Below are 16414 nucleotides of genomic sequence, written 5' to 3' on the forward strand. Positions count from 1 at the left end.
CTGCATGGTGAATATATTGTATGAAGTGAGCAAACTCAATGACCTAAAAGGTTTCCTTTTCTTTATAATTTCGTAGATTCCTTAGAGAGGATGAAGTACTTCAGAGTTGCTAAGAGGGAAACTCCTTTTATGATTGCAAAGTATTGCTTACAACACCCATTGGCCCTTTTGTTAATTATTGGCTGCTGCAGTTATCCTCAAATACAAACACCAAAGCCATGTGCACAAAGATACTGCTGCAAGTCATTTTCCTTGTGCATGCCTTAAAGATGAGTCTTGCACCAAAACCACAAGCGTTTGGTTTTTGAAGAGTGAAATTAAGCAGCCCCCAAGCTAAACAAGTGCAATTATATGCATTCCCTTTGGGGAATCAGCTTCTACAAACTGCAGAGGGTGCGCTCAGAGCAGCCTGGGTCAGCTATTTTCTGTTCATTGTCTGGAATGCTGCCTACTCTATTTGACTCACTTTGCCATTTTATGCTTTTCTTGATGGACTTCTAAAAATAATTTATGTGAAACCCTGCTTGGTTTCTGAACCACTCTTGTCTCTATGGAAAAATGAAGATGAGACTATAGCAGGGGCCAGAAATCTACCTCATGTAGGAAACAGCAATAGTGAAAATGTAACTGCGCTGACTTCAGGCTAGCTATATGAAGGAGGATGTCTGGAATCTCTGTTAGAACTGTGGAGCCCATGCTGACCCTTGAACCTCTACATCTTCACAGCTACACACTCACTAAATGGACTCCTGTAAGTCTTAAAAGTGGTTCTTTACCACTCCTGTAATATCGGAGCATGTCTCCATCTCAAATCTACAGCCTGCAGGCCACATACAATGCCAAGGGCAGCTCATCCCATCTGCAGCTCAGTTGCCTGCCTTCTTCCAGGCTTCTTGGGTTTTGCTGTCGCCCAGATGGACACTGTTGACAGTGTCACTCTCCCCTCATTGTCTTCTGCTTCAGCATCCTTGTTGACTTTGTCCGTGACAGAGCAGGTACCAGTGAAAGGTGCTCTTGAGCAGACAGGGACTTCCCACACCATGTCAGTACTGTGAAGTGTCAGTACTGCACAGGGGCTCTGGTCTCATGGTGGGAAGCGGCAAAGGGCTGCTGGAGGCAGAAAGGCTAAGACACAGAAAATGTGCCTTAGCAGACAGTAATAAACACAGGCTCGTCATATCCCACTTAGGGACCTCGGTTTGCACGCATCCCGCATCTGTGCAATACAACTGAAGATGTTCCTTGATGCTCTCCCCCCTTGTGTCTTCCGTTTGGACTCGAGTCCTTCAAAGGCATCCTCCCACCCAGTCCCAGCTCTCAGCTGATTAACTCCCACTGCGTGCGGCAGCATCTGCTGAAAGGTACTCACCTGCTCGGCAGAATTCATCGGCCTCCTGGTGCACCATGTCTTTGACCCGATTGCTGTAGGTCAGTCTGGAGTCTTGATCATAAGCCTTCAGCGTCTCGCTGGAGCTGTAGGACTTCTGGGGTGCCTTGCTGTCCTCACTCTCGGCGGAAGAGCTGGTGTAGCGGCGCTCAGTGTCGCGGCGCCGAGTCAGAGATCGATACGGTTTCCTTTCTTTTACATCCATGGCACCCTTGTCTGAGTATTCAACATTAAAATAATGACGTTCGTCTGGTGGTCAGATTGGAATAACCTGAAAGAGAGAATAAAAGAAATAGGATCTAGGTTCATGCCTTTGGGCACCTGAAGGCTAATTTGCCTTCTTTGTACATTCTTGCACTGAACAAAAGAGAGGTTATTTAATGGACTGCAGGAAAACCCTCTTAGAACAATTACCAATGGAAAGAAAGTGTCAATTATGTGTGACTCATTTAATAATTGCCACAGCTAGCGGGATGCATACACGCAGCAACCTGCATCTGCCTGAACCGGGCACGCACTTGGGGATTTGAAACTCATTGTGATTTTCTGTGTCTTCTTTCCAGGGGAAGTGATTCAGACACCTCCAGGAGGCACGTATTCAGTACATCCTTCACTTAATCTCTGGGAAATCAGGCCATGCTGAAAAGTCTCTATTTGGGTAGCCAGAGGACTTTGGAAAAATGCTGTCCTATAGTTTTAAAAGTGTTCTGATAGATCGTGAGGTTAGAAGGAATGAACAAAAGAATGAGACAGTGTAAGAATGCAAGTGGGAAGGGAGGGGGAGAAAAGAAGAATGAAGGGGTGAGATATGGATGGAAATCAGATGAAAGTGTCTTCCTATTCAAAGAAATATATTAGAACTCAAGCAGAATTGAGAAAGTGTAAATAAATGGTAGTGCTCTGCTTCGTGTAACCAGCATGGGCTGGGATTTATGGCTGTGAGAAAACCAATGTATATTGCATGAGTATGCAAGCATACATATCTGCACACAGAGGAAATTGATACCAGAAATAAAACATGTAATAGAAGTATTTTGTCAAAATAATTCATAAATTGTCTTTTCACTTTAAGTTTATTAAATGCAACATAAGCCACAGGGAAAAAAAAAAAAAAAAAAATGACTTGTAGCAAGACGTTAAAATATGTTTTTGAATACCTAAACTGGTTTCTGAGGAAAAATACTGATAAAACCCACAAACCAAACATTGAAATCTGTAATTATAGGCTGAGTTTCTCAGGAACTGAGTCCTCCTGACCGCTAAAGAACAGAAGCTTAGTAAATGCCACACCAGGATGTCGTTGTTTACTAGCAGTACTTAAAAACAGAAAGGGAGAGGATCAAAGAACACTTATCAGTTCTCAGTCTTTTTCATAGCAAATACAGAATCACAGAATTGCCTAGGTTGGAAAAGACCTTGAAGATCATCCAGTCCAAACATTAACCTCACACTGACAGTTCCCAACTACACCATATATACCATATCAATATCAAACACGTATAGAAATGCACTGGCAGGGACTGAATCACATTCTACTGGTATTTCTCTCTTGAAAGGTTAAATCTGGAACATCCTAATAAATCTTATTCCTCCCTAAGTCTTAGACCCCATCCTTACTTCAGATGCTGTGCCCTGGATCTGTGTTGCAGCACAACACAGCTCTGGTGCAATAGCTGAGGACGGATGCCCTGTGAGATCGGTTTAAAGGGACGTGGTGTAATGTAGCCTTTGTGGCTCTCAAAGCGATGAGCCTGAGCAGGATGGAAGACTCAGCACAGGTTCTGATAACCTACAAATCATAATAGTAATGAAGAAGCTTAAAGAAAACATTTTATTATGAATTCTTCACTTGTCAATCGTTCTGTCACAAGCGTAATTAAGGAAATTCTCGAGTTGAAGAGAGAGCGCAGGAGGGAGCAAGAGCTGTAGGATGGCTGTGAGATACCCCTGCAGCTGGGCAAAGAAAAAGAGGGTCCCACTCCTATTTCTGCAATCCTGTCTTTGCTAAGACTGCTCACTGGGTTTTGTCCCTTTAACCTCCAAAATGAGCTGTGCAATGACAGAACCCAATTCTGATGGCTTGTACGATTTCTGTGGCACTCTTCCCGGAAATTAAGACACTACTTTAAAAAGAAAAAAAATCCACTTAATTCTCTCTCAATCTATTCCAGTGATGGCAGCAGACCAAGTTCACACTTTCTATTTGTCAGCAAAACACACAGAAACTATCGAACACAAATGGGAGGATGAGGGGGAAGGAGAGAGCGTCTTATAATTGGGCTTTGCTTAAGTCATCCACGGAGATTCGAGCACCGCTTTGATTTTAAACATGTGTTTAAATCCACCAAACTCACTGACTTCAATTCATTCACGAACTGCGTAAATTCAATATAGTGAATGCAAATGGGATTACACACCAGCCAAAATTTACACACGTTAAATATTTTGCAGGGTAAGGGCCTGAGAGGTGCAAAAGCTAAGGCCTGAATATAGAAGCAATAGTGAAGGAAACGGTGTTAAGCCAAGGGCCAGTTTAACATAGTAATAGCATGTAAGAGATCTACAGCATATTGGTAGATATTTTGCTGTATTGAATCAAATAAATTGGCACTTTCACACTCGAGAGAGGTAAAAGGAACAGAGCATCTGATTGCTTTTCAGTGTACTGTCTTCCTCCCTTAAAAAAACCAAAGATTTTCTTGGCTTGAAAAATTGTGACTGTTTTTTATTTTTTTTTTCCCCCAATTGTTATTGAATTGTTTTTTCTCCTTTATACCATCTCCACGTGAAATCCTCGAAAGGTGCAGGTTTGTTACGCCTTTTTGAAAAAAAGCACCTTAAACCAGGCTCTTTCACAACGGTGCTGTAGTAAGACCTTTTAATAACGAACACTTAAACTGTGGTTTATTTTCATGGGGGACAGAGATAGAAAAATGTGAGCAAGAAGCCGTTACTATACTCTAAGGAATGAAATAAGGAAAGGTGGCTTCTCTCTGCTTATGAGTATTGCAGCAATTCCTACCAAGGGCCAGTCATTAAAAAAAAAACCCAAAAAACAAACCTCTGGAGGGAGAGACACACGTGCCAAGAAAACCTTTCTGCACAGTTAGAGCCACAAGGTACAAACAGGGTCTGTAATTACCATTAGTAACCTTGCAACTTTGGAAATGGTCAAAAAAAAAAACCAAAAACCCATCAGGAAATTGACTGAATTCCCACCAGATGAAGGTTTTTCTTTTCTTTAAAGAAAGGTGCTGAAAAACTGAAATTCCTCCTACAGTTCATCAAATATAGCCCTGTAAATTTGCACCATTCACATACACATTCCTCCAGAACACTGCTTCAATTCCCAGTTCATTCATGTCTATAAATTTAACTCTCCTCAGCCCTTTCTTTCTCTCTCTCTCTCGCTGCTTGTAAGGAGACACTCTTTAACTAGAAAGGTCACCCCCAAAACACATAATGAAGATTTTTTTAATTTTTATTTTTACTTTTTTGAAAGAAGGAACTGTTGCATTTAACCGACTTAAGTAAGTTTCCAGCACCTCTCCATGGACATGCAGTTCTTGTCATCTCATTTTTATGGCCCAATAACCAGATGGCTTAGATACCTTCCCTTCGATGGAGTTGTGTTGTCAGGGAATTTGCCTCGCGGTGTTTCTGTGATAGATTATTATTTTTTATCTGCTACTCCTTGTGTCTTGATTTCACTTCTACAATTTCACCCGTGCCATCAACACCTCACCTTTTTCCTGACTTCTCTGGCACATGGTGAATACAAAGAATTACACTCGTCTCAGTTACATACTCAACGACCAGTTTCTTTCCACCTTTAGCTCATGATTGCTCCTCATAATTTTAAAAGCTTCCATAAGCTTGCTGAACCTGATATAAAAATACCAAGGCTTCTCATATTGTCCTTTCCATCCCTTCACTCCTCCTCCCTCCATAAAAGCCTTCTGCTCTGAACCATCTCTGTTTGGAAAGGACTTTCCTGTCCTATAATGTGGTGTTTCTCGCTCAGTTTGATTCTTTCATCTCACTGTTGTCTGCATAACATATCAAATTTCACTTTTTTTTTTTTTTTTTTTTTTCTTTTCTCTCTCCTGTCCAATCAATGGAAATATCCATTCTTATTTTTGTCAGGTCTCTCTGAGCGTACAATCCCAGCTGGACCACAAGCTGACCTGGAGTACAATTCACAAACAGAAGCGTCCTTCGGGCTTTACTTATTCAAATAACTCAGAAAAAAATCCCCCTGACCCCAGAAAGGGTTACTCACGTGCTAAAGCCTATAAAATCCGACTCCTTGACATAGTTACATATTTCAGAGGTGTGGGACTCCTCTTGAATCCTTGCATATATGTCAAGAAGCGGAACAAAAAAATCAGTTTTCTGGTTCTGGTGCAGTAGTGCAGTAAACACAATGCTTATTTGCAGCTCTTTTTATTTTGCTTTTGCTTTGGTCGGCTCCCAAATAATCCTTTTTATTATGTTTTATCCTTTATATCTATCCTCCTCATTCTCAGTTCTGTTACTTTTTGTGGCTCTTTGGAGCTTTGATTAACCACACTGGCTTTGTGCTGCAGAATCGCACTCAATGAATGGCAAGGGGAATGATTTATTTTCTGAGTCACCGCTCAAAAGACAAACTTCCATCAATCAAAAACCAGACAAGAGAGTGTGACACCACAAAGCGATATGCTAGGAGGCGCTTACAGCAAAAGGGACAGGTGGTCTTTGATAGCTGACTTACATTGCAGGTCACTAATCACAGAGATTAGCAGCAAGGTGATAGAAAGCGCCTGTTCTGGAAGGCAGCATGTCCTATCATCCAATTTTCTGTCAAAATGTGAGGGTTTAAATGGTAGAGATAGCTTTATGTGTTTCCTATATAGTTATGGCAACCAGGTGATGAGAAAGCTGGAAGAGTAAAATATCTCATCTCCATGAAAATGTGAGCACGAGTCCCGGTGGGTTGATTCAGCCCACCTTTGTGCTGGGGGAAGCAAAGCAACTTCCCATAGTCATTGGGTTTCCTCTGCAAAACTGCTTGTGCAAAAAATGGCATCTTCTTACTCAGCCAGGGCCTGCTTTTTATCTTCTTAAAGTAGATCTCGTTCCACTGCTTAGGGCAATTTTTTTCCCTATTTTTTTATTGCTGCTGCCCTTTGTAGAATGAGCACAGCCACAGAATACTGAATAGCAAGCTGGATTTTATTTTCAGTCCTTTGGGCTCCACAAATCGAATCATTAACTAAGACCTAATGCTGGTAAGTAGTGAGCAAGTATCCTTTTCTTCACTTTATAGAGGAAGAGAGGAGGCATGGGAAGTCAAAGTGACTTGCTTAAGGTGGTACAAGAAGAAAGCAACAGGACTGAGAGCAGACTCTTGATCTCCCAGGCAGAGTCTTACACTGAGCCATGGATTTTTTTTTTTTGAGAATCAAGTCACATAAGCACAGCGGAATACTTAATTTAAAATATCTTGGCCAATGCATGTCTGAAATCTTTGTGCGAGAAGAGTGGTATGAACTTCAGGTATTATTAACAAGACGCTTTTTCATGTTTGGGTAGTGCCTTTCAGTCAGAAAGACTGTGGAGCATGTACAATTGCAGTTGTGTCTGACTAGTGAAATCCCATGGTGGATGATGAAAAAACCCCACAGAGTCTGAACAGAGAGTTTTTCACCATGTAATACATTAATCTTCTCCAAAACAACAGATATTGGGGTCAAACCAGCAATGTTATTTAGGAAGTTAGCTCCAACTCAGGATCTTAAGCTGCAACCGAAGATGTTGTGAGTCCAGATGCTTGAATAACTTTGTGGCTGTGGTTATTAATATCCTACACCAAGTTAAGTCATCACCTGACATTTAACATCTTATCTGATACAACTCAATCCACTGTGACAGTCCCACCACACTTCCATGAGGATGCAAATGCCTGGTTTGGGGCTCTGTATTCTGGTCTCACGACACAAAATGTTGAACCTGGAAAATCTTATTTGGTCGTTTCTGTTTGTCCAGAAAAGTCTGTGATATTGCCTGCCGTTCCACACCTGGTCTAAAGCACAAAGCCAGCAGAAATGTAGTGTTGAATGTTCTGATGTATTCAGCAGATATTTAGGCATGTACTTAGAAGTGGTTCAAATCGAATTTATATTGCCAGGTGATCAGAGGCTGCAATGATCTGATCTTAGCAAATACACAACCATGGCTTAAACAGTGTGATGCTATTTACCAGATCTCTGGGAGATTCTTCTATAACATAAAAGACTCCTGTGTTTTTTATTAAACTTTAAGCTTCAGATTTATAACAGAGGTTCCAATCCCAGGAGGTATTTGTAGGAAATAAATTAAGCTGTAGGTATAACATCCTCTCACATTTTTGGCAAAGGCTTTGGAAAGAAGCAGGCACAAGAGAGAAGAATGAAGAGTCAAGTTAATACTACTTGGCTTCAACCCAGTACTCAAAGAAAGTAACAAAAACTCCCTTTTGTGGTCTCAACCACTAAGCTTTTCTTCTACTGGTAAGAGGCTTGCTAGGCAATTGGTAATGTCCTGTCTAAAAGATGTGGTTTGTGACCTTCTCGTGAATAAAAATAAAACTGCAATGAGTTGGAGGCCCAGAAAAGCTTGAAACAGTAGTTGAGATTTGAAGTATGGTGGGAAAGCATGAAGGGGGCTGGAATGCAATTATCTCAATTATTTCTGGTTTGCAAACCCTTAAGTTTTTCCTCATGGGTTGCAGCCCTTAGCCTGTGCTAGGGGAAGATTTTAGGGCCAAAAGTTAAAAAAGCTTTCAAATAGTTTTTTTATAATATAATATAAGCAGTTTGCAGCTGCAGTCATCAGAACCCTACTCTGGCTTCCTCTAAAATGGAAATTACTTTGGAAACATTTTTATATTCAAATACTCTTTATTAGTCTATTTAGCTATTCTTGGAAAAAGGAGGCTTTCTTCAGAACCTCAGTTTAATAGATAATGCATAAAGGTATTAAAATAATAAATGCTAGAAGAGTCAGCTTGACAACATGGACTAATTTAGGTCCAGTCTGTGTATTTTTCCTGGGTCACTATGTAAGACTCAAGTTTTGGGTGTGTGATGTGCCAGTGAAACCAGCCTGTGTATCAGTGAATCCCAGAGTGTGAGAGTGAGTCCCAGTGGTGGCATCAAATGCAGAACTGTCATCTCCATTCCATGTAGTCACTGAATGAATGCCACCAAAGAGCTCCCACTTTTCCCCCATCATCCACCATCTGATTTTTCCTCCATCGCCCACCATCTGCCAATCTGGGCTTTTACCTGGGATACAGAAGACCAAGATTTAAGATGTTAATCTGCATCAAAGTCTTGAATGTGTCTCAAGCATCCTAGGTGAAAGTCCTAGGCAGAGGCTTCCTCAATGTGCTTCTCCAGAAAAGAAAATCAGAATCTGTTCTGTCTTCTGAAAAATAATAAAAATGTATTTGATAAACCTCTAGTTTTCTAGACAGTCAGAAAACACTGGTACAAGGCTGACTGTGGTGGGCTGACCTAGACTGGACACCCGGTGCCCACTGAGCTGCTCTATCACTCCCCTCCTCAGCAGGACAGGGGTAGAAAATAAGATGGGAGAAACTTGTGGGTCAAGATGAAGGCAATTTAATACAGCAAAAGCAAAGGCTGCACGTGGAATCAAAGGAAAACAAAAAAATATTCTCTACTTCCCATCAGCAGGAGAAGTCCAGTCACTTCCCGGGAAGTGGGGCTCCAATGAACATAGCTGTTGCTCCAGATGCAAACATCACAATAACAAATGCCCTCCCTTCTCCTTCTCCCTCTTAGCTGTTATTGCTGAGCAGATGTCACATGGTCTGGAATATCCCTTTGGTCAGTTCAGGTCAGCTGTCCTGGCTGCGTACCCTCCCAAGTCTTGCCCACCCCCAGCCCACTGGTGAGGGGGGATGCAGGAGAGACAGCCCTGATGCTGTGCGAGCATCAGGTGTGGTACCAGCAGCCTTCTAGGTACCAATACACAGCACGATGAGGGCTGCTATGGGGAAAATTAACTCCACCTCAGTCAGACCCAGTACACTCACTCAGGGCGGTAAGGTTTGCACCCACTATTGGGTAAGCTCTAATTCTTAGTGGTCTGCTGTGGCCTACAGGCAACTTTTAGTATAAAATGGTGGCCCATATTAACATGTAGCAAGATTCTCAAGGCAGCTCCCATGCACACCTTGTGTCATTCAACCTCTTTATCCCACCATTTGGTAAGGGAATACCCACACAGATTCACTCCCTCTGCATCTCCACTTCTCTGCCAAGTGAACTGGACAAGGAAACTCTATATCCTTATTACCTCTGTGTGGACTCAATGCAGTCATAGGCAATATTTGCTTTTTTTTGAGCTTCTAGGAAAAACAAGAAGAAAAAAAGTCTCGTATCTGCGTATAAATATACAAAGCAGAACTTGGTGAGGCATCAGAGGCCAGATGAACTCTCTTTTACACAGGAGAACTTTTTACAAGATTGTACATTAACTTCTCCAATAGCTGTCTATACTCAACAACTTCATGCCTGTTGTGTACCATGTAGTTGTGTCTTAAGGGTTGACCAGTTGCCCATCCTCTGAAGAGCTCCTGAAATCACACACAGGAGAATGATTGTACTGGGTCAGGCCAAATGAGCATCAAGCCCTATATCCTGTCTCCCAGCAGTGGGTGCTTTGGAAAAGCAGAAGGGAAAAGTGGTTGGGAACAGGGATTTAAGGAGTAAGGTTGGTCCTTAACCATGATACATTTTCAGACGACTGGGGTTCAGCAAATGTTTTAGCTGGACCATTGGGTTTGACATTCCTTCATGGACCTGTACTTTGAAAGTTTTTTTAAACCCATTTAAATGCTTTCGCCCTTTGCAACATCTTGTGGGTAGACCCCACAACGTGATTATGTGTTGTGTGGAAAAAGCCCTTGTCTTTTTTAAACTCACTGCCTGGTGTGTAGAGGTCTTGTCTCTTCCATGCGGATATTGATGAGCTCACAGCCCTTCCCATAAGAACGAGGCTTTGAACTCATACCTACTCTCAGATGTCCCTTGTTTATCACTTGTATGCCTTATTTCTGCTCTCACAGAAGAGAATGAAGGCTGGGACTCATTTATGAAAGAAGGCATGTCTGCCTTTCCTCCCTGCCGTCACCACAGCAGGCTCTAATCCTGCCTCTAAAAACATTGACACTATCAGGAGTGGCTGTGTTTGCTGCAAGAAAACTAAGAAAGAGAAAACTGTTGGTAGATAAAGTTTAAAGCATAAACCTTGTCATGTATCTGTATCACTCCGTAAAAGTATCATGTCGGTGTACACCTCCTATGCGAAACACAAGTTCAGAGCACATCTGTTTTACACCCTTTGGATGTAGCCCAGGATCTGAGCTGCTACAGGGTGGCAGCTTGAATTGAAGGAGAAGTGTGATGTAAAACTTGCAATAACTGAGGGTTGGTTTTTTTTTTTGGGGGGGGGGCTTGGCTGTGAAAATGATAGAATAATAGTTTATGCCTGCACTGGGATTCGCTACTGCAATCGGGTGGCCAGGGGATACCATAGTTTCAGCTGAATTTGGAGTATTTAAAGATGTGCTCAAAAAGCATTGCTCGGAACTGATGCTTTCTGTACCCACCTGTTTATTAACACTATTTATGTAGACACCCTGCAGAACTATATGATGGAAAACTTCCTGCAGCAGAGGGAAGCTCTCACCTAATCAGGCAGGACAAACAGCACAGGGAAAAGTATCACCTTCCCTCTGCTGCAGGCAAAGGCAAGTATCTTGTCCAGGTTAATTCCAGTAATTAACACCCAACCTGTCCTTACTACGGCGTCATGTGCAAAACTGTCCCTGCTCTTGTCACAGATGCTGAGGTACCGGGTAATCCGTCCTTGCATTCCTTCAGTGGTGAAAGAAACGAGTCTGTTTTCTTGTGTTGATAAAATCCCCCAAAGAGTCTGACTTCAAACTAAATTTATTAAAATATGAATTATCTGTAAAAAGACTGCAAAGGCCCATGAATTGATTTCTGCTTTTCTATGGACTTATTTTAGGACTTCTCTGTGAGATAATCAGAGTGCATTGAAAGATGCTAGGGATTGATTAATCAGTATAACCCCTACTGTGTCCAAAGCTTAACTCTCAATTACACACCAAGCTTATGCAGTAGGCAGTATATTTTTCTTAGGTAAAATGCCTATGAGGGAAAAATAGATAAGAATAGTAAATTAGAAATAGAAAATAATTAGAGTGTTTTGGGTTTTGTTTGTTTGTTTTTAAACAAAGGGTTACCTCATTGGAATAACAATAAAGAGATTTTAAGCAGATGCTATCCCTCTTACAAAGAGAACTCCACCTGACGTACCCACAAATCACTGCTTGACACAGACTACACTCTGGGAAGAGAATTTACACCTGATTGTTGGGTTGCAGCTAAGTACAGGGGACGAACCTCCAAAACAGACGTGGAGGCACTCTTCTGGATGTACAAATGCTGCAGGACTGCAAGATGTGTTAAGGAGGGGGCTTCATGAGATAATGATAAGTGATGCTGTAGCTCAGGTGAAAAGATAAAACGTTGCATTTATATTATCCTTGCAAAATTCTGCTTCTCTACGTGCCCAAGGATAAAAAAAAAATAACAGCAGGGTTTATTTTTATTTACTTTTGGGGTTTTTATTACCACCATGGTAAAATCTCAGAAGGTAAAATTTATATTCTGATTTTATGCTTCACTTGTAAATCTACGTGGTGGGGTGATCAGGCTGCCCATGTAAGTAGAAGTTGTCTCACCTAAATTTAAATATCAATCCTGCAAACACCTGCAGCAAACTAGTCACACTTGATTCCTTCTGCTATCACTGAAGAAAAAAAGTCATTTCTAGGACAAGATTCATTAAAAAAAAAAAAAAATTAGACCTCTATTACAGACAGATACATTATTACCTAGAAATTACTGTCTTTATTGACTCCAGCAGGACCTTAGATTGACTCATTGAAGAGTAGAAGTCTAAATTCACTTGGATTAACCACGCTGTAAAGATCTTCATTCATGTTGTTGTGTGATTTTGATTTCTGAATGATTTAGCTTTTCAAGGAGGTCCACTGGCATCTGTCCCATGTAACAGGCAGAACAGACTGGCAGAAGGGACGTGACCTGATCAAGGTCATGCAAAAAGTCAGTGGCAGAGACCGCACAAACACCAGCTCCTCTTCTGCACTTCAGAAGCCTGTTTGCTGGAGTTCTTGAATTCTGTGCTAGTATTCATGAAAGCCAAATACTTTTCACATTTTTCAGTAGATAAAGTGCTAGGTAAGAGATTAGGTGGTTCATCCAAACCCAAACTAGAAACTGAATTCTGGATTATTGGTACTAAGATCACTAATTTGGTGACTAAGTCATAAATTGTTTGGTTTGCCATAGAAAAAACATCTTGTGTGTGATTTTCTGTGGCAAAACAGAATGACTTATTCAGTCATTCATATAGTGAAGAGAAAGGTTTTGTATCATTTAACAAAATGAGTGGAAACGCTCGCTAGTCTCCTGAAGGAAATCTTTGCTGCCATGCTCAGGAATTCAGTCTGAGGAATATTCAGCAAAAAGACATTGTGGGAAGAAAAGGGAAAAGCAAATGAAGGAGTTGGGGAGGGGAGAAGGCAATCAAAGATATAAATGGCTCTTCTTAGCCATACCTTTAATGACTAGTTAGACCAAAGATCAGAAGTAATTGAACTAGCTCTCAGTCAACAAAAGATGCAAATAGATTGTAAAGCAGAGTAGGATTACATTAATTTACACTAAACCAAGAGTAATTAGTTAGTGTTTGCGCAGTGCTTAGAAAGCAGAAAGTGCTATATAAATGTTAATTATTGCTATTTGTTTCAAATAGATGCAACAAACACAATCTTTTATAAGTCTTACGATGTAAAAGGCAAAAAAACCCCAAAACTCAGTAACAGGCTCCAGTATTTAATAGTAAAAGACAAAAAAGCAAAATTCAGTAAGAGGCTCCACCATTTAGCTGAGAGATAGCAGAGCACATTCAAGAAACCACACAGTGTCTCATTCAGTGGCTACCTCTGAATCATGAGCGTTTCATTTGGAGTCGTAAGGTGAATTTCTATCTCTGGAAAGTCTGTCTTCTAGAAAATGAAAAAAATAACCCCACCCAAACAACCAAGGCTAGATGCTTATCACGAGGCCACTATCTCTGCAGTGTACTGTGTGCATTTCCGACCTTGCACAAGGTCAAAAGACAAGAGAATTTAAGAGATCGAGGCCACGGGTTTAAGCAGCGAGTAAACCATCTTCATTTTGGGCCATGCAATCCTTCCAGAGATGAAGAGATAGTTCTGTCTACTGCTGAGAAGCAAGAGTCTGGGAAACAGGGCTAGTTTCTCTTATGCCTTGCTGTACCGTTAATTTATTGTGTGATCCTGGACAAGGCATTTAACCTTTTGGGTTCATTTTATGAAAAACAGATATAGCCATCCTTTGCTGTTTCACAGCCAAGTGAAGGGTCTTGTTTGATGCTTTTAAGCATGTCATTTCAATAAATAATCTATGAGACATACATCACTATCAAGAAGATGACCGAGAGAGTCTAGGAGTTTCACACAAAACTTATTAGGTGAGATCATACAGTTTCAGGATGGATTCTGGTCCATGACACGCTAATGATTTGCAAAGATTATTAGGCCTGGAATCATGGACATAAAAGAACCCTAAAATAAAATGCTTATCTGCTTTTTTTTGCAATAAATTCTTGACCCAATTTCCTTCCTACCTTGGCAAACTTTTGCAGAGAAGAATGATAAATAACAGAGCTCCAATCATTTTGTACGTTTTAAAAATTGCAATTAAAGCAGTCATTTATATGAAAGAAATACTTTGCCAGGATATGAGCTAATAAAACCCTATATTTAGTGCTCGTGATTTTTAAAGCAGTATACAAATGTTAATTTATTAGCTAACTGTTATATCTGTAAAGAAGGAAGTGGTACAGATGGAGACAGAGGAGACAGCAACATCCTCGGTCATAAGCTCCTGAAGCCAAATGTCTCATTGTACATATCATTGCCCAAGTGAAGCTGGATCAGTGCTTACATCTGTTGGATGCAGAAATCTGCAGGAAATCCAACTGCCAAGAAGCCTTTAAACATAAGTTTGTTTTTAACCAAAGTTCTGGCTCCTGGGTTTGAAAATGTCGACTTTGGTGGAGGAATGGTTCCAGGTTTCAACGTGTCTGATGACAAACCCGGCTTCAGATGTTCCCTCCTGCTAGGGCTCAGCCACCCTGCTGCGTGCTGCCTCCCCGGGGATACTGATGCAGCTGTTTGTAAAACCACACCACAAGCAAATCAGGGAAATGGTCTGGAAGTAGCAAGAAAAAGATCCCTTATCTGCCAAATCCTTAGCTTTTTAATTTTTTTAACCTACCCCAGCTTTACTTGGGCGAGATTATAATCAATCTGGTTTTATACCGGGGTTTCACAAGTCATTGCACTGGTTCAGGCAAGAAGGAAATACGCTGGGGTGGGAAGGAAAACAGATTGGGAAACGCATTTCTACCATCTAAACTGGAAGATGGAACTATATCCATTTTAGGTCATGGCATGCAATATCTCGCCTGATCTAAAAAAAAAAAAAAAAATATCTGTATTTCTAACCACTTTTCAAGCAGTAGAACAGGGGGTTTCCCATATCCCTTCTAATACATCTTTTCCTGCTCTATCCCCTACCACCCATGATCAGACCTGCATTTTGTAACACTGAGAGATAATATCACTTCATTTCAGCCAAGAGAGCTGCTGCTGCTGCTTCGTGGAAGCTGCGTTGCTGAGACCCTTCTGCTTCATGTCCACAGCTCATCTATTTCTCCTTGCTTACAGACTGAAGTTTCTCTGTCTTTAATTGGAATTTCTGTTAATACTTTATTCTCTCTGCAATGTCTTTACCACACTGTTTTCAAAAAAAAAAAAAAAAAAAAAAAAAAAAAAAAAAAAAAAAAAAAAAAGTTGAAAACTGTTGAAAGCAAACCAGTCAAATACAGTCAGCATTTTCTTCCTCTTTTTCTTCCCTTTTATTTCAGTAGCAATTACTGGTATTCCATATAGGAGAAATGAATGTTAAAAAAAAATATAATTAGATCTTTCCTATTGCCTTGGAGCTTTTTGTTTTGTAAATCATGCTGTGTGTAAGCTCTATTTTAAGATATTCCACAAAACACTTTTTTCTCCCTGTATTTCTGACTGGTGAGAAGTGAATTTGTTGTGTCACCTCCTGACTGGCATTGGGTTTTACACCAGCAATGGCTTTTGTGAACTGTGCATGTGATCCAAAGCCCATTAAATTACATGGAAGTATTTTCCATTCATTTCACTTGGGGAGTAAAATGGGGCTTTATAAGCTCAGCTCCCCGTACAAAACCTTTTAACGTTCACATTTATGGTATGGGCTGCACTGCATCATATTTCAGCCTTCAAAAGTGTCAGTGAGGATGAAAAGGAATAAAATTAAGAAATTGGAGTCTTTTGGAAATCTCCTTCCCAGAGTGAGCCAAAATGAACCGATGAAGAAACATATAAGAAAGCACACTGGCAATTTTTTTCAGATGTAGCCCGTAACCTAGGGAGCCTCTGATTTGCAAGGATCCCCCCAAGGACCTTCTAGGGGGCCTGGGTTTGATGGAGCAGGTATTTCTCCAAAATTAGGCTCCTTTCTGGCATTATGAGCATAGTGCCTACTATAATTAAGGCTTTTTTGAAATTTTCATTCCATAATTATATGAAGCTGGGGTCTGGGGGCAGGCTGCCATTCAAGCTGTCACTAAGCACGTTCAGTGTCACGTTGGGTCATTAGGCTTATAAACAGGTTGAACCTAAACACAGGGGCCTGTGCATTTAAGCTGATTTCTTGGGTAGGTAAAGAGATATTTATATTTTCATTTAGCTTGAGTGATACCAGCACCTGCCACTCGCTCCAAACAGAGCAG

The 16414-nt window shown here is 40.9% G+C and overlaps 1 protein-coding gene across 9 annotated transcripts in view; it reads right to left on the reverse strand.

The window, feature by feature from the left end:
• TENM4 (teneurin transmembrane protein 4) overlaps positions 1 to 16414 on the reverse strand; it is a 601633-nt gene that overhangs the window by 352781 nt on the left and 232438 nt on the right. For 7 of the 9 annotated variants that reach the window (XM_026843650.1, XM_026843624.1, XM_026843595.1 and 4 more), the window contains one exon: positions 1370 to 1658. In XM_026843650.1, coding sequence (XP_026699451.1) covers positions 1370 to 1592 — 223 coding nt within the window. In that variant the 5' untranslated portion in view covers positions 1593 to 1658. The other 2 variants (XM_026843616.1, XM_026843610.1) reach the window with 2 other exon arrangements.

This window comes from Athene cunicularia (assembly GCF_003259725.1).
Source record: "Athene cunicularia isolate RWA chromosome 1 unlocalized genomic scaffold, athCun1 chr1_part1, whole genome shotgun sequence".
NCBI lineage: Eukaryota > Metazoa > Chordata > Aves > Strigiformes > Strigidae > Athene > Athene cunicularia.